The sequence below is a fragment of the Labrus bergylta genome, chromosome 15 (genome assembly GCF_963930695.1).
Source record: "Labrus bergylta chromosome 15, fLabBer1.1, whole genome shotgun sequence".
NCBI classification, from domain to species: Eukaryota; Metazoa; Chordata; class Actinopteri; order Labriformes; family Labridae; genus Labrus; species Labrus bergylta.
The window spans coordinates 19,659,090-19,675,777 of record NC_089209.1 but is presented as its reverse complement, the minus strand read 5'-3'; the positions used below and the strand labels follow the sequence as shown (position 1 = coordinate 19,675,777).

General features: G+C 39.0%; 2 protein-coding genes across 5 annotated transcripts in view; one reads left to right on the top strand and one right to left on the bottom strand.

The window, feature by feature from the left end:
• Positions 1-2,415: 2,415 nt before the first annotated feature.
• On the bottom strand, positions 2,416-8,519 carry ubxn2a (UBX domain protein 2A). The gene is made up of 7 exons (XM_020641611.3): positions 8,407-8,519; positions 7,951-8,013; positions 7,496-7,598; positions 6,837-6,946; positions 4,998-5,135; positions 4,397-4,558; positions 2,416-3,706 (listed from the first exon to the last, which is right to left on the bottom strand). Exons 2-7 carry the CDS (start codon positions 7,992-7,994, stop codon positions 3,523-3,525), a joined length of 741 nt encoding a protein of 246 aa, XP_020497267.1. The 5' UTR covers positions 7,995-8,013; positions 8,407-8,519; the 3' UTR covers positions 2,416-3,522.
• Positions 8,520-11,085: 2,566 nt separating this feature from the next.
• Positions 11,086-16,688, top strand: part of atad2b (ATPase family AAA domain containing 2B) — a 59,907-nt gene continuing 54,304 nt past the window's right edge. The window contains exons 1-10 of one of the 4 annotated variants that reach the window (XM_020641617.3): positions 11,086-11,372; positions 13,583-13,749; positions 14,020-14,051; positions 14,156-14,303; positions 14,981-15,080; positions 15,185-15,314; positions 15,502-15,651; positions 15,819-15,894; positions 16,079-16,180; positions 16,406-16,517. In XM_020641617.3, coding sequence (XP_020497273.2) covers positions 11,274-11,372; positions 13,583-13,749; positions 14,020-14,051; positions 14,156-14,303; positions 14,981-15,080; positions 15,185-15,314; positions 15,502-15,651; positions 15,819-15,894; positions 16,079-16,180; positions 16,406-16,517 — 1,116 coding nt within the window. In that variant the 5' untranslated portion in view covers positions 11,086-11,273. Of the gene's footprint in view, positions 11,373-13,582; positions 13,750-14,019; positions 14,052-14,155; positions 14,304-14,980; positions 15,081-15,169; positions 15,315-15,501; positions 15,652-15,818; positions 15,895-16,078; positions 16,181-16,402; positions 16,518-16,688 lie in introns of all 4 variants that reach the window. The other 3 variants (XM_065963401.1, XM_065963400.1, XM_065963399.1) reach the window with 3 other exon arrangements.

Here is a 16,688-nt window from a genome sequence, read left to right as displayed (position 1 = left end):
ATAAAAAAAATGTCACAGGTTAGCCTGCAAGCTACATTAGATAGCGGCAAGCACTGCCTGGCTTTGACACAGAGCCTCTGAAACTATTTTTTTCACAAATAAGTGCAAATCATTTTGCTGTGTCATTGTCTTGTTGAACCAGGCACCAGGCCTTTTTACTGGTTGGCCACAAAATATGTGCTTCGTGTTAGGGGATGGTTTGACGCAAGCATTTTTTTATGAAACCCTTAAGGGACGAGACAAACATTTACTTCATTATTCCTTGTATTGTCAGAATTTTAAAATGATGTTGGAATTTTTAATGAATGAGATGAATTATTGAAAAGTACTATGATATTCAACACTTGATTTCAGATTTAGGATTGCGTGAATAGGCCTGCTGGTTCTTTTCGTGGCACGTGTTTTTTCTGGCATGAACATTTTAGGCTCGGTGACAACTATGTTTATGAAAGTGGCCTACAGACTATCTTTAAAATCCCTTTTTGGTGTACCGTCATCATCCTACCACCGACTTAAAACCCTCCCTAAATGATGCATAATATTTCTCATGAAGTGGTGCGTGACAACGTGGAATGTCTGTAATGTAATGTGTAATGTAATGCTGTCAGGTGTCATTTTAGTCATCAAACATTAACTGAGCTATTCTTCAATCAGGGAGCCAGACAGGTGTGTATGTGCATAAAGAATTCAACAAGGAAGCTCTCCAGCATCCAGCTACTGTACATATTTCCCATACTGCATCATCATCATCATCATCATCATCATCATCATCATCTTGTATTTTCTACAGTTTGCCTGTAACTTGACTTTGCATGTCAAAATAAGCAACCAGAGTGATTATCTCAATTGGCTATACAGATTCTAATGCCTTTAGCCTCTGCCACTGGGTAGGTGTCAGACAAGTTTGCCAGGAGCTTATATTCCACGACAATGATTGGTGATGAGTAATCACTTCACTGTTAAAAGGAAACAGGATGAGATTATTCATTAGAAACACTACTTTTTTAGAGGGACCATTTTGTCCACAGGGGTCGCCGAATTTGATACAAACCAAAAGTTCCTTAGGAGCTTTAATTCAGACCATTAGTTCTATGAAACAACATTAATTCAAAATATACCATTAAGTTGTTCTTCTAAGGCTGGAATTTTAAAGAAGAGGAAGCCTTTTACTTTCAAACTAGTTCAGGAACTACTTACCATTGTACACATGCTTGCAATGTAACTTTTATTGGCCCTTTGGCTTATGATATATTGAGTGCCTTCCCTTTTTCCCCGCTAAGTCCTTTCATCCATCAGTGAAAGATGTTTACTCTCCAGAGTAAGCCTGTCTTCAGAGCATGACAACAAACATGTAGTGGAGACCTCGGCTGATGAACCCAGACCTCTTCATAAATTCCAAGCATGCAAACCCCTCTACCAAAACCACATTATTGACAATGAGAAAAGACACGGCTGCTGAAAAGTCAAGCATATGACCTGCATTAGAATGGGTATGTTTCAGATGATGCGTGAAGAGGAATGTCCAAAATGAAAGGTCGGCTGCTGCGCGAGTAAAAGGGTCAATCTGAAAGGAAATGTGAGAGTTAAAGGGAAAGTAATTCCCTGCATGCTTAGCCTTATTAAATATGTAGCACAAAGGAAATGTGCCCTCTTTCACTCTTTAGCCAGACCCCCTCTGGCTGCCAACCAAGTGATGCATACAGCTTGCATGTTCATTTAAAAATCCTAAAATGTGCAACTTGGCCTCTCAGAAAGGTAATTCTTTATATTCAGGACAGTTCTGCTGCTGACTTTCTTCACCTGACCTTGACCGCCCTAAGGCTGTCATCTCCTCTTCCTGAGAAAAATACACTCCCTCCCCTGTTCTGCTTGCCCCTCCTTCCCATTGCTTTAAATATTGAAGATGGATAATGGTGTTCGCCTTCTTCCCGGGGCCAGGCCGAAAGCTCGGAGATGGAGAGGCAAACGCAAGCTCATGTAAAAGCATGCGTGTCCCTACATTTCCCAAGAAACCCTCTAATGCCACAGCCAAGAAGCACCAAAAAAGAAATCAAGGATTCAACTTTACCTAACCCCGTACCATGTCTTAGCAGAGACATTGTGAAGGCGTCATTGCTCCAATTCTGGGTTCCTTGACATCACTAGTACCTGCCTGCGTCCCCAATCTTAATCCCAAATAAACCTGTGCTGACGGCACAGATGTGGCATTACAACATAAAACAATGTTCTGCTCATTGTCAAGACAAAATCACTTTGACATCATAAAACCCTGAAGCTGATGGATTCCCCTCACTATCAAATATTTCATTCAGAAGGCTTCACAGCTGAGCGGGATTCAAATTTTCAAAATGACAAACCATTTGTATGACATTCCTTTTTTTTTCTTCATCAAATGAGAAATCATTAAAAAGTGCAGAATTTTGAAGAGGATTTTTTATTGTTGCTTGATTTGTGATATGTCTTCTACGGAAGCCTTTAGAGGACATGCCTGAATACATTTCATTTTACTCCAGTTTCCTGTAATAAGGAGTAAATTTATGTTGTTTTATTCTGATCTCGACATATTCACCTCATTATCTAGAGAGAACAACACTGGTTATCCTGTGATAACTATTTGATTTTGGTAATTTTCTCAAGATATCGCAAAATTAACAAGTTGTCACGGGAAAAATAAACATTGTTATCTTGAGATAAAGACATAAATAAGTCAAGATCTCATGAAAACAACCAGAAATTACTCATTATCATTGGACAACAGAGTAAATCAAATGCACAGATGTATGTCCACTTAGGGCTTCCACAGTATTCAACTGATGCACTCAAAAAAAAAAACATTACATTCTGAATTAAGGCAAATATTCACATAATATGCAAATTAAGGCAAAAATAATGGATAGACATTAACAGCAAGGTCAGCATAAATAACAAGCAGACATCTTTCCCATCTAACCTCTTTAAAACGTGCAAATAAAACATGTTTTCCACTTAAAATAACTGTAAACATAGTGATACAAACCCTTATTTGTTCATATAAATAGTGCAGAAAAAACTGGTGATCACAGTTTGGGAAGACTTTGGAGAGTTGGTTAGCGGTGCTGGTGGTGTGTAAATGTGTGAGGGAAGAAGAAATGCAGTAGACAAATAAATGGCCACACACATGGTTTTCCATCTGCAGAGGCAACACAATTGGTTTTCCTTGACATTATTTTTCCTAAGTTTGGGGACTTAGGGACACGTGTTGACAGGTAAATATTGTTCTCCAGAAGACAAATTAAGCATTGAAAACACATTCATAGATGCAGCACCCAAACAGACAACGTCTCCATTAGACCGCAGATTATCTCCCACTAAGATTAACAAACTAAAGAGGCGGTAACAATCATGAAATGTCGCACAAACTGCAGAATAAACAAAGGATTAATGAGTTATCAGAGGCCTTTAGTCTGCCATCGGGGTCGTTGTGAGGTGACAGTGTGCGTGGGTAAAAGAGGTATGATGCATGAAATATATGCCCTTTTTTAGTCAGGAGTGTCCAAACGGAGCCTGTGTGTTCAGGGGTCTTTGGACAATGACAGCATTCGCCAAATCCGCCTCCTCTAGGCTAAGATCTTTGTCGTTGAGCTCTCGGAAAGGGAGCGATGTCGTCAGTACGAAAGGTGGGCAGCTCCTCTGGGAGCGTGCGACGAAATCCTGGACGTCAGAGATCCTGCAGGAAAATTACAGACGGAATGATAGAAAAGATTAGGACAGAAGGATAAAAATCATATTATACAAAGATTAAGAAAATGCTTTAGTTCTTTTAAGCAGCAAAACCCAGCCCATCCAAATTCTCTACTCTCTCATGTGGCACATGATTTCTCTGTGGAGCACTATACTAGTAACATAATCTATTATTAATCACCACCCAGCACATACAAGCGATCCTATGGCTACCCTACTCCTTACACACTTGCTGAAGGTTAGAGGGGTTCAGCCCTCTCTATCCTTTCCACAAACTCTGTTATATAAATGCTGCATCCCAGTTACGCAATCCCTCTCTGGGGATTTTATAGATCCACTCCGTTGCTACATCTCAGATTATGTTTTCTGCAGCCCCATGCACTGTGGCAGGGGATATAACATGCACCATGCCTTCAAACTCCAGCAGACTAGAACAAAGCATTACGTAATCCTCTAAAAACCCCCTCACCAGCTCCAGAGCTAGTACAAACAAAAATCTTTTTCGTCATCCCTTGAACTACTTCTCAGCTGCAATGCTTGAGATTATGGGATTTACAGACAGCACAACAGAGATAAAAAAAAAATAAAAAATGTCAAGATAGACTATGCAGGCTGTTTGGATATCAATGCATGATGCAAAAGGATGTGTTTAGGGCCTTGACACTTGGATACACACCGATGCGATAGGTTAAACCTCTGCACCAGTCTCCTGCCGTCGGCCAACCAGATCTGCAGGGAGGTGACAGGAAGGGCGTGGTCTAGTGTTACCATGGGAATAGGAGGAGATTCTCCATCCTCGTGCACAGATGGTGACCTGGCCACAACTCTGGGTGCAACACTGGGAATGGACAGGGATAAATAATTAGATTAAAACTATAAGAGCGAGCACACGCAATGTTTACTTTTTTTTTCCAAACTTATTTATGTTAGGAAAATAAATATTTTTTTGAATGCTCTGGAGAATTTGGTATCCATAAAGGGATCTTATGAAAATGTTGAGGTTCTAGTTCATGAGGTTGATGGACTGCTTGGTCAGATTTGCTTGTTTTCCAGTTTTCAAATATCTGGATTTAGAAGGACATCTAGTGGTGTAAAGCAGTACTGTGTCTTATGGAACTATAAGCAGACACAACTGGACAACAAAGATGCAAACTCAGCTATTACATCATTGATTATCTGTGACATTTATTAAGACATATATATGTAAATAACTGTAAAAGGTCAAATACATTTAAGATATATTGTTTAACACTGTCACAACACAAACTGTCTCTTACCTGCCAAGTCTGTAACCTCTGCCGCTGAAGGGGTGGAAGGCCTTTTTCTTGGGAACATAATCCTCCTCGGTCAGATCCTCCACACTGATCTCCAGCTCCTCCTCCTCTGCTCTGCTCTCCCACTCTGCCGGGAGCTCCCTGGAACAGGTTTGAGATCAGGCTTAGAGTCTCTAGTCAGAACACTCAATAGGCCTAATGAACACTAACGAGCATTATGCTGGTTGTAGGCTATAGGAAGACAGCTGAACTGCTCATGATCCCCTGGAGACTGTTTTTGCCTGTAGGATCGAACAAAGGATGGGCATAATATGACATCTGAGTTACATATAGAGGGAGTGGACATCCACCAGCTACATCTGACCTGAGAGAAATTGTCTTTTATTGGAAAAACTACGTGCCCTCAGGTACATTCAGTTTGGCTTTGCAACATTAATCTCCTCGGGATGACCTCAGGTCAGACTTTACGGCCTTAAAGAATTTATTGATGGCAGGAATTCATATTTTATTGACACCTTAGATAAATAGTACTTAAACACTTGGGGGCATGAAAGACGGGAAAGACAAAATCATAGAATCAAATGTATTAAGTCTTTGAATAAGAAGAGAACTGTAATTGAATCTTAACTTGTATGCATATGATGTTTTGTATAATAATATATATTATATATTATAAGTAATTTCTGTGAAACTACACAGCTTTCTGAAAAAAAAAAATATAAATAAATAAGTTAATTTGTTTATTTCATATAAAATTGATGGATCATTCATATGTTTATAATCTACATTTTTTATAAGAATAATTGCATGTGTCTGTTTATGGTTGTGTCTATGCTTTTAAAGCTGCTTTGAAAATCACACAAATGAATGTCAAAGAAATGTAATTTTATATACATATAGTATATCTTTTTTTTAAAGATTTATTTTGGGCTTTTAGTACCTTTACCGGAGAGACAGAACAGCGGGCAAAGTCGGTTACAAAAGACAAAATATGTATGACACGGGGGAAAGCAACCACAGGCTGAATATGAACCCACACACAAGTGGGTCACACCTGTGTGGACCTCCACACATAAGGCATGCAACCAAAACCACCAGGTCACCAGGCTACCAGTGCCACATGCCTTTATATGTTAAATGCCAAAACACTTGTTTGTTTCATCTTCTCAAATGTGCTTACTTCTCTGGATAATTTCATTTTTCTGGCTTTCAATATTGTTCAGAAAAACACACATTTATTGGGGAGGTGAACTTGTGCATGATGACATTGTGATGTCACAATTCTTGAAATAACCCTTTTTTTAAAGATCCAAATCAGTGACATCAGTCTCATATGAATGGGTCAGAGAACTTTCTGTTTTATGGTATCCACATCATTCACTCATCTTTTATAAGACAAGGGTATTATATGATTAGAGTTTTAATAAAATGTTTTATTACCTTCAGAAATAATATGAATAAGTCACTATCATGTCTTACATTGGATTGTTATTGACACAAGTCACATTTTTAATACAACCCAGAGTCAACAGAAACATCTAGTAATGAAGTCTAACAGCAGGCAGAAAAGTAATAACAAAGCCCTGCGTTTGATCGTCTAGAGAGAATATGTGTTGTAATATGTTACTGACATCAGCGTACTGTGCTCCATCTCTAACCACATGTCACTGTGAGAGGAACAGACAGGGTTATATCAGGCCAGAAGGAAAATGATAGGAAGCCAGAAATGTATTCACCTGTTGGATTCATCTTTAATGTAAATATTCAACCCTACCTGATCTGAAGATATGATGACTTTTTGCTTCTTGGATAGTGCATGTTTCTTGTGACAATTTCACTCACCCCCTTTTGATGGCATCCAGGAAGTCTTGATTCTCTGGTATTGAGTAGCTGCGAAATTCCCCATCATTCACAGAAAAGCCATCCTTCCACAGGCGCACCACCATCTCCGCCTGGAGTAAAATTTGAAAAACAGATCTGTGTTTAAAGCAAAGATAAATGTACTGAAGTCCAGCTGACAGGAGGATCTTGTGGTCCCATAAATGTCAACAACAGGAATGTAACTGCTTGAAGTGAACACTGTCACCTGAACGTTTTCTTAAAATGTCTGCTGTATTATATATTAATCCAATGCAAATTTTATGTACCATTTTGGTGTTTAATCAACTTTTCAATTATTTTTAATGCTTTGAATCAACTTAATTATGTAAATTACACCGGTGTTGAGAACTAGTATGCTTGCTAAAACACTTAAACAATGCATCTGGTTCGTCCAATGTATCTGTGATGTCCATGCCAAATAAAGTCTATTATTATCATTATTAAAACCTTTTCTTATGTGGGTGTTTTATCAACTTTTTCATTATTTTCAATGCTTCGAGTCAACTTAATTGTGTAAATTACGATAATAAAATAATAATATAAAACTGCAAACAATAGTCTCATTTTGAGCATTGACAGAGGAATGTCCCTGAAATTGTGTGAGTGTGTTTGTTTCTGACCTTTGACGTCCCTGAGGCATCGTAACAGATCTTCTCCACCTCATCAAGGAGGTCTTCAACCGAGAAACTACGCCTGATCGGTGCCTCCTCCTCATTTTCTTTACTGACCATCCATTAAGAAATAGACAAAAGTGAAATTTAGTCATCATGTATCGTATTGAATTCTGCCTGCAGTCACAGAAACAATGCATTATTGACCTCTCAACACAGCAGGGTTATATTAAGCAAATAGGTTTGTCAACCGGAAAAATAACCTCTTTGCAACATGACTTTCCAGCCAAACTGCTGAGATCCTTTATACACCAAAAATACATGTTGTGTGAGTTCATACTGTGTTGTCCTTAACAATAAAAGATGATTCACAACCAACGGAGTTGTGGGAATTCTCAAATGCAAATATTTCATTTAAGCATGACATCAAAAGGAAAAACATAATCATTCCCAGTTTGACTTACCGATCAGCATCATTTTCACCACCAACGGTGTCAAACTCTTTCATGACGTTGTGTGTTTTCCATCTATGACATGACAGGCACGTGGACAGAGAAAACATCAGTACAGGATCTACTACCATTACAAGTTTTTATTGAAATATAACCTTTATAAACCATTAAATTATGACAGTGAATTGTGTACAAACACAAACATTTGCGTGTACATTGTCAGTTTTACTACTAAACTTGTTTATGACTTGAATTCGCTCAAGACAAGCGGCTGAATTGTAAAGATAAAAAACAACAACAACCAATAACCTAAAATGTTTTCGTTAATTATGTAAGTGGGCGTCACAAAGCATGGACGCCTCCGACAGAGGACCTGTGTAATGATAACATGGATTAAATGAACATACACACTCAAAGGATGCACATCTGCATGCTCGTATTAAAGGTTAAGGTCAAATACTGATTTACCAGTTCGTGATTTGTTGGATAATCCCGGGCTACACATCTGCAGCCACAAGTTTGGTGTAGCGTCTCTTCTGCTCAGCAATATCTGTGACGCAGGAGGAGGCTACCGTAAAGCCACTACTCCTGTCGCAAAACACTGTGCTGCTGCGCTCAGTTCAGTTAAGCAGGGTAATCTATCTCTCTATCTATCCTTTTTCTATCCATCCATCGTTCAACAACAACAAAAATGAATCAAATGAATATTGATAATGATATAATAATACAAATAATAGTATTAATAATAATGATAATAATAATAAGGCTATTATTATTATTGTTTTTTGTATTATTATTTGCCTATATATTATTAGACTATTATTTATGTAGGCTAGGCTCTATTTTTGAGGTCGAACCATCATTGGCTACAAGAGACCCCTAAAGAGGATTCAAAATGTTGCACACTAATTGATAGAAATATTTATTTTTGGACCTATCTTCTTATTGAAAGAGGTGCATGTAAGATAATAACAATTAATCATATCATTCGCTGTGGTATTTTAGCAATTGAATCAAACTAAAGAAAAACAGCACGATTTCTAGGGAACTACACCATTTCTTTTTTCTTTAAAAAAAACAAAAAAAAAACACATACACATACACACCAAGTCTGACGAGAGCTGAGTCTGACAGGCTAGAATAAGGTGTTTTGGCTTTGATCCATTTTTATAATCTCACAATCTTTCCATGCAACTTTAAATCCAAAGTATTTTTAGACATATTCATTTTTTTACACTACAAATCAATCGTTTAATTTTCCCAAGTCATGGTTATGGTGTTGGTTTTCATACTGTATATTGTAAAGACATTGCAATACCCCCTATTAGCCCCTAGGAAAAATATAATACATTTTATCAACCATATGAAGCAATATATTAGGGCACACATTGATTTAGGCAAATAGCCTAAATACATTGTGCATTTACAATTCTACAATTCACTTAGCAGAGGCTTTTATCCAAAGCGACGTACATCAGAGAGTAAGTACAACACAAGCAAGGATCTAGAAAAAAGGGAACAATGTCAGTAAGAGCAAACGATCAGCTTTGAGTCTGATTGGACACACAGGTGCTGACAGGCATTGCACAGAGGCAAAGCACAACATTGACGGCAGTTCTTGAGAGCTCTAATCAGTATAGAAACCATCTTATAAGTCATCGTTATCAAACAAAAGCCATCACCATTATACCATCATCATCTATTAATATTTTAGTGTCTATATGACCCAGTCATCTCATGGACCAACATTCATTTTCTAGGCTACATGTACAAAAGTAAATAATGATTTGGCCTCTGATGCCAGTGGAATGACCAAATAGATCATTTCATTTGCAATGCAACGTCAACATTTGATATATTAGAGTATTTTTGTTTCAAGACTAAACTTTTTTCACAAAATTAGAAATATCATATTGTCTTGAATCAAAATAGGTTATTTTTCCCTAAAAGAAATCAGGGTTTGATCCATCATTTTGAAGCAGATGGCTTGCACGGTTGCATCTCCAGTCAAGACAGAAATAGCGTACAGGCAACACACTCCCAAACACATTCAGGCTTTGGTTTCAGCAGAGTGTCCACAACTGGGGTCACAGGATCCCACAGGGTTTCTGGAAAGTTTCAATTTCTTGGTTCAACTACAATTCTTAATGTCATGTTTACTTGTAGGAAACCTTGTCTGAACAAAGTCCTCAGACATTTCTCTTTTAGTGAAAGAATACCAAAACATATTGGGTCTTACTTGATTGAATGTGACACTGTATTCAAAACGTGGTCTCATTATCATATTTGAGATTGAGTCATCAGTTCTGGGTTGAATTATAAATGTTTTTGTTCTTGAATATATGGGGGCTCGTTTTTTAAGTGTTGTTTTAATGTTGGACCTAAGTCAAGGCGATTTAGTTACTAAACCATAGCTTGACTAAGCTCTAAGCTTCACTAAACTTTGGTGAATGATTTCAGAATGAAAACTGGGGAAAAGGACCCATTTGAACATTAGTCATTCTACTTTTTTATGTTAAAGTTTAGGGACAAGAAGGGACAAAATGTTTCTGTGTCCACAGCAAAGAGTGGACACACGCTATTTCAACGTTTTCTTTCCCCTAAAAATGTCACTATAGAACATTATATTCCTCTGAGGAGTACACTGTGTACTCAAGTTTATAAATTTGACTTTTCCTCACTTGATCACTTTAATGTTGCTTTTGGGATTTATCTTTCAGTAATATGCTACTTATAGTGACTTATTTAACTTTACAGGATTGTGTACTGTGGTTAAAGGTCAATATTTCTCTGGAGTTATTATGAACCAAAACAACAGAACACAATTGGTTGTATTGATTATTTTGGTCTTTATTATTTTCTTATATTAAATAACGTGGCTTCTAATTCTTAAAGGTAGTTGTCCAGTCAGCAAAAATAAATGCACCTGCTAAACAGACCCACATCCACTTGAGAGGAAGAGAGAGAGAGATAGATAGACAGAGAGAGAGGCAGAGAGAGAGAGAGAGCTAGAGAGAGGCAGGAGAGGGAGAGAGAGAGAGAGAGAGAGAGAGAGAGAGAGAGAGAGAGAGACAGGCAGGAGAGAGAGAGGGAGACAGGCAGGAGAGAGAGAGAGAGAGAGAGAGAGAGAGAGAGAGAGACAGAGAGAGAGATAGAGGCAGGAGAGAGAGAGAGAGAGAGAGGCAGGAGAGAGAGAGAGAGGGAGAGAGGGAGAGAGAGAGAGAGGCAGGAGAGAGAGAGAGAGAGAGAGAAATGGCGCCTCGATGCTGCGCTCACTGAGGCAGTGTTTGGAGCCGGTAAGAGAGATTCAGTGAGGGCAGACTAAAGGAGAAACCATGGTGAATACGAGAAAAAGCTCACGACCGGGGACCGGTCCCTTTATCTCCTCTCGGACTAGGTCTTCGTCGAGAACCGAGCGAAGCTCTGAAGAACATGTAAGCCGGTTTCCTTTCTTTGCCGGCGAGCTAGCTGGCTCTGCTAGTTGGCTATGTAGCTGTAGCATTGGCCTCAAGGTGCTCCACTTAATGTTTTATTCACAGCAAAGTACGAGCATTAAAAAACCTGACACCCGCTCAGTCACGCAGAAACACAATAAAAGACTTGATTGTTGCACATTATTTGCGTGTCACTTGCACTGAACGCATTGCTCAGCTGTCAAATTACAAGCTAGCCATGTTAGCTCCAGGCTAACCCTAAGTTCAGTTCCCTTTGTGTTTGGCAATTTTACCCGGCTGACTTGTTTCACCATTGTCTCCACAAATGAGCCTCCAAATCAAAGAAAACTTCAAGTTTTACGCTGGGGTATTAGCATTACTCAATGTCACCCTTCTTGACGTATCAGTGTCATTATTATTTAAACTGTAAAGAGATAAAGCATTAGTTGTGCTAGCATTTGTAGGGAACAGCTAGCCCGGCAGCTAGTGGGGGGAAGGGAGTCCTGGGTTCAAAACAGTGGACTGGCTCTAGTCCCGTATTTAGCAAGTCTGAACTTGGTGAACTTTCTGCCCCTCAGACCCACAGACAACCTGTTTACACAACAACAGTTTTACACCTACTAATGTGACAATAGACCTGTTTATTTCCTTCTATGTTGAAATGTGAGCTGAATTAATAGTTTACACTCTGATGACTGACCCACAAACAGCCTGACAGCCTTTGTCTCTAAATGTAAACATTGACATTAGGAAAGGCAAGAGCTTCCGTGTTTCTGACTTATTTCCATCGTAGCTCTTGTCTCAAACGTACAATATGTTTTGTTGACAGTCATTATCTCATTCTTTAATGGTGTGTTTGTTCATACTTGGTTGATTTTGAGTGATTCCTGGCTGATGTCCAGTCCTGTTTGTTGCCAGCCACACTAACCGATGACAGATGACTTTGTTAACTCTTATTTAACATTCTTGGGTTGTTACAGACCTTTACATTTGACAATGTAATTTTCAAGAATTCAAGTTATATTTGTACACAACAATCCCCAATCCTTTCACACACTTAGCTGTGTTTAAAACTTAACCCTTGTTGCTAAAACTGACAATGGTTTGTTTAACTTCACAGTGTTTGGAAAAGTGAGTTAAACAAATCAATATTTCAGGGTACACCTGTCAGGCTGCAACACTGCATTTGCTTGCTTGCCAGTACATCATGCACTTTTCAGTGTGTCTGCACCCGGCCTGTCAGACAAACTCCACCACCGACGTTGCAGACAGTTGCCTATGACAACAGTGAGATACACTCTCATATCAGCAGGGAAGTGAAGCTGTGAAGGGCGTGAGCATCAAGGGCATATGCCTGCTTGGTGCCCTGTTGTGATTCAGAGAATACATTGAGGAGTTGGGTACAAGGCGTCATGTCTATTCACAATACTCTGTTCTGGGTTTGCCCTGTGGGGCTCTTGCTGTCTTGCGTCCTTGATGTGTTTTATGTTGTCATGGATTAGATTTTGTAGTTGAGCAGTTTGGTTATGTGTACTTGGTATTTGCTTAATATTCTAGCTTTATACACTGCCTGACAGAGTGTTTTTTAAATAAAAACTTGAGATAGATAGATAGATAGATAGATAGATAGATAGATACTTTATTGATCCCGAGGGAAATTCAAAGCATCCAGTAGCAGGTTACAAAGACATACATGACATGAAACATATGTTACAAATTAAACCACAAAACAGACCCTCCCCTCCCATACATATATATTAACCTGAAAAAAAGATTTAAATACCCCTAGATAAAAAAAAAAAACTTAAACTGTGCAATTAAAAATGGGTTTATACAAGAAATGTACATAACCCGTGCAGGGATAAAACTATATGTGCAATTTAAACAAGAACCGATAAACAGTTAAATCTGTAATTAGACCTGAATATAAAAAAATAAGAATAAAAAAGTGTTGACCTTCTGAAGTTGTGTTGTTTATATATGTACAGCAATGTTTTAAAAAGCAGACATTAAATAACTGGCAGTGCAAACATTCAATTAAAGGTGCTATTTAAGTTAATTGAGGTGATCATTAAAGTGTACTTGTGTACGGCTGTAACTGTTTCTGCAATCATGCGTTCTGTTACTTGCTTGTTCAGATTTTTTTTTTTATCTCTCTAGTCTCTACATTTTCCTCTCTGAAATTGATGTAATGTTTGTTTGTTGAACAGAAGGATCACAGTAGTGATGTTAGTAGTCCCAGCAGCCCACGGTTGGCTCCCCCTTCCAAGCGGACACGACGACAGACCGCCTCTGAGCCCAGCTCCAGTGACACCTCCCCGTCCCCTCAGACTAAAGGCCAGAGGGTCAGCTGGGACATCCCCACCTATCGCACCAGGTCAGCTGTTGGTTCTGGTTTCACACATCATGGGGCATCTCTGAATATTAGACCGAGAGTGCATATTTTTTTGAAGCACAACAGTAGTATTGCATTGAAATCATCAGTTTATTGATGAGTTGACTTGTCTGTACAAAGATTCAGTTTTAAGCCAGAACTAAGTTTATATGGCTATTTGCTGTCAAGTCATCTTAACCAACCTAAATGTGTGTATCCAGTTCTTTGTGTTTCCTTTGCATACATCAATACCCCTTGTTATTGTGCTTCCAGGTTGTCCTCTCGCATAATGCAAAATGGGCACGGTAATGCAGTTTGTATTTGTCTCTCTTTTTAATCCATATGTTGAAAATATGCATTTGGATGGCCTAGAATAAAATAATTAACTCAACGTTTGTTGATGCTGCAGCTCATATGAGTCACCGGAATGATGAGAGCGGAGGGGGAGATCACTCCCACATGAACGGCCATGTGGAACTGAAGAAGAGCTGCCGGGTGAAGAAGAGCCAATTTGAACACCTCAATCAGAGCCTGCTGTTTGACCAGCTGGTCAACAGGTAGCTAACCCTCACACTGATTAAACTGCTCTTTTAACATGCAAAGCATAATAAGCAGAATCACAAAGTAGAAATTTAATAGCTGAAGCATACTTTACTGAAATTGCAACAAGCTGAATTTGGCCAGTTTACATTTGAGAAATAAAAAAAACATTTTTTTTAATTGTTTTATTTAGTTGCCTTATGAAGTCTTTCACAAAGTCCTAGCTACGAACCTGTGGCAAAAGTTTTCATCATCCATATTCAAGTCCTACATTCAAATTCACTTAATATGGAAGTGAGCAGCTTCAAAGTACAGCAATCTAGCATGGTGTCTCAATGTAATTCTTTCTTGTCACATCCAATGCTTTAGAGTAAAGAGTCGACTTAAGAAAAATGTTAATGTTAGAAATTGGGTCTATAGACAATGAAGTTCATGTACAAATTAGGCACCTGTGGCTCAGTGATAGAATTGGTCGTCTCTCCGTCGGTGGCGCATGTATGGATTACTATACATACTTCTGATGGTCACTTTACATAGCAGCCTCTCCCATCAGTGTGTGAATGGATGTGAATGTGTAGGTGTTACCTTTGGTGTAAAAGCGCTTTGAGTAGTCAGAAGACTAGAAAAGCACTATACAAGCTCAAGTCCATTTACCATTTGTCACCCAAACGATACAAATTCTGTGTGTTTGCAGCACTGCTGAGGCTGTCCTTCAGGAGATGGACAACATCAGCAGCATCAGGCAAAACCGGGAGGTGGAGCGTCTTCGCATGTGGACAGGAGACACTGAGGAGGTGAGTGTGGCTGACCTGTAAATAAAAGTCCAGTAGTTAGAAAAGTACTCTCTGATTATTTTGATTTGAATACTAGTAATTGTGTGAAGGCTGTGACTTTCCAGGAAAACATGGACATGTATTCTCGGGTGAAGCGTAGGAAATCAATGCGCAGGAGTACCTTCAGCATGCCTGCACATCATAAAGCCATGAGTAAAACTGAGCAGGAGGAGGAAGAAGAGGAAGGGACGGAAGGTTAGTTTTCTTTTTATGTCCTACTTATAAATCAGTGGAGACAAAATAATGGTGAAAACGTCATGAACCACCTCATCTTTCAAATCAATACAAAACATCTACAGATGATGACCAAGTGACCTTTGAGTGAATACTTTTTACACTTACGTGAGATATGAAGTCAAAAAACTGCACATGATGTTTTCAGATTCTCATGGTGACGATGAAGAGGAAGATGCAGAGGATGATGATGAAGATGATGAAGGAGATGAAGTGGAGGAGGCAGGAGAGGAAAATGACAGGCCATACAACCTGAGGCAGAGAAAGACGGTGCAGAGATATGAAGCACCACCTATCGGTAAATGCTGGGACTTATTTGGGGAGGGGTGATAACACTTTTGAAAAGTCATAATTTTTTGCTGTTTTAAGGACGCTATCCATTTATTTACTCATTTTCGGTCTGTAATTATAACTATTCCAGAACCATAGTATGTGGAAACTAACTGTTGGTGTTTGCGCTTTCAGAGCCTGTGAACAGAAAACAGAGCAACCCCTCACTGTTTGACACCCATAGATCCCCAGCAAGAAGAAGCCATATAAGGTTAGTTGTAATTCGTGAAAAAAAAAATCACTCTCAGATGTGATGCTACTTTGTTGTTCCTCTGATTAATCAACTCAGAACTGTGGTTATAAAAAGGCTTTTACACTTCCATCAGTCTCTGCTGATAAAGTGACGCTACAGTGTAACGGTCTGACACTGAATTGAGATTGTCACACTTCTCCAGAGTGAAGAAACATGCCATTCACAGCAGTGACACAACCTCGTCTTCTGATGAGGAACGGTTTGAGCGGAGAAAAAGCAAGAGCATGAGCCGGGCCAGGAACAGGTGAGGGCTGCTGTTCCTTTCTTCCCCCTTTTAATCATGCTGTGGTTTACACAATCACTGATTATAACTCTATTCTGATTTATATTTTTTGAGGCTCCTGTGAAATAATGGTTGTCTAGAAACATCCACGCTAGCATTAGGGCTGCAGCAACTACTTTTGTGTGACTGGTATTTGTACACTGCATGTGCATGTAATAACCAATGCCAATCCTATTTTGTCAGCAGATGTTTGCCAATGAATTTGACAGCAGAAGACTTGGCCAGTGGTGTGTTGCGTGATCGGGTTAAAGTGGGCACCAGTCTAGCTGATGTGGACCCCATGAACCTTGACACCTCAGTGAGTAAAAGCACAAACAAATATCTTAGCTATAATGCAGCACACTTTTAATCTTACAACCTGGAAGTATACAATCCTAGGAATATCTCTTTTAATGGTAGTCTGTTATAGTATTTGTGAATTAGTTTTGTAGCAATACAATAAAGCTTCCTGGTGACTTGTTTTTAAGTT

Excerpts from the sequence above, each read along its gene's own strand:
- ubxn2a (XM_020641611.3), bottom strand. The coding sequence starts at position 7,994 with ATGAAAGAGTTTGACACCGTTGGTGGTGAAAATGATGCTGATCG. Across the intron at positions 7,599-7,950 it reads GGTGAAAATGATGCTGATCG|TAAAGAAAATGAGGAGGAGG; the intron begins GTAAGTCAAACT and ends ATGGATGGTCAG. Across the intron at positions 6,947-7,495 it reads ATGCCTCAGGGACGTCAAAG|GCGGAGATGGTGGTGCGCCT; the intron begins GTCAGAAACAAA and ends ATTTTACTCCAG.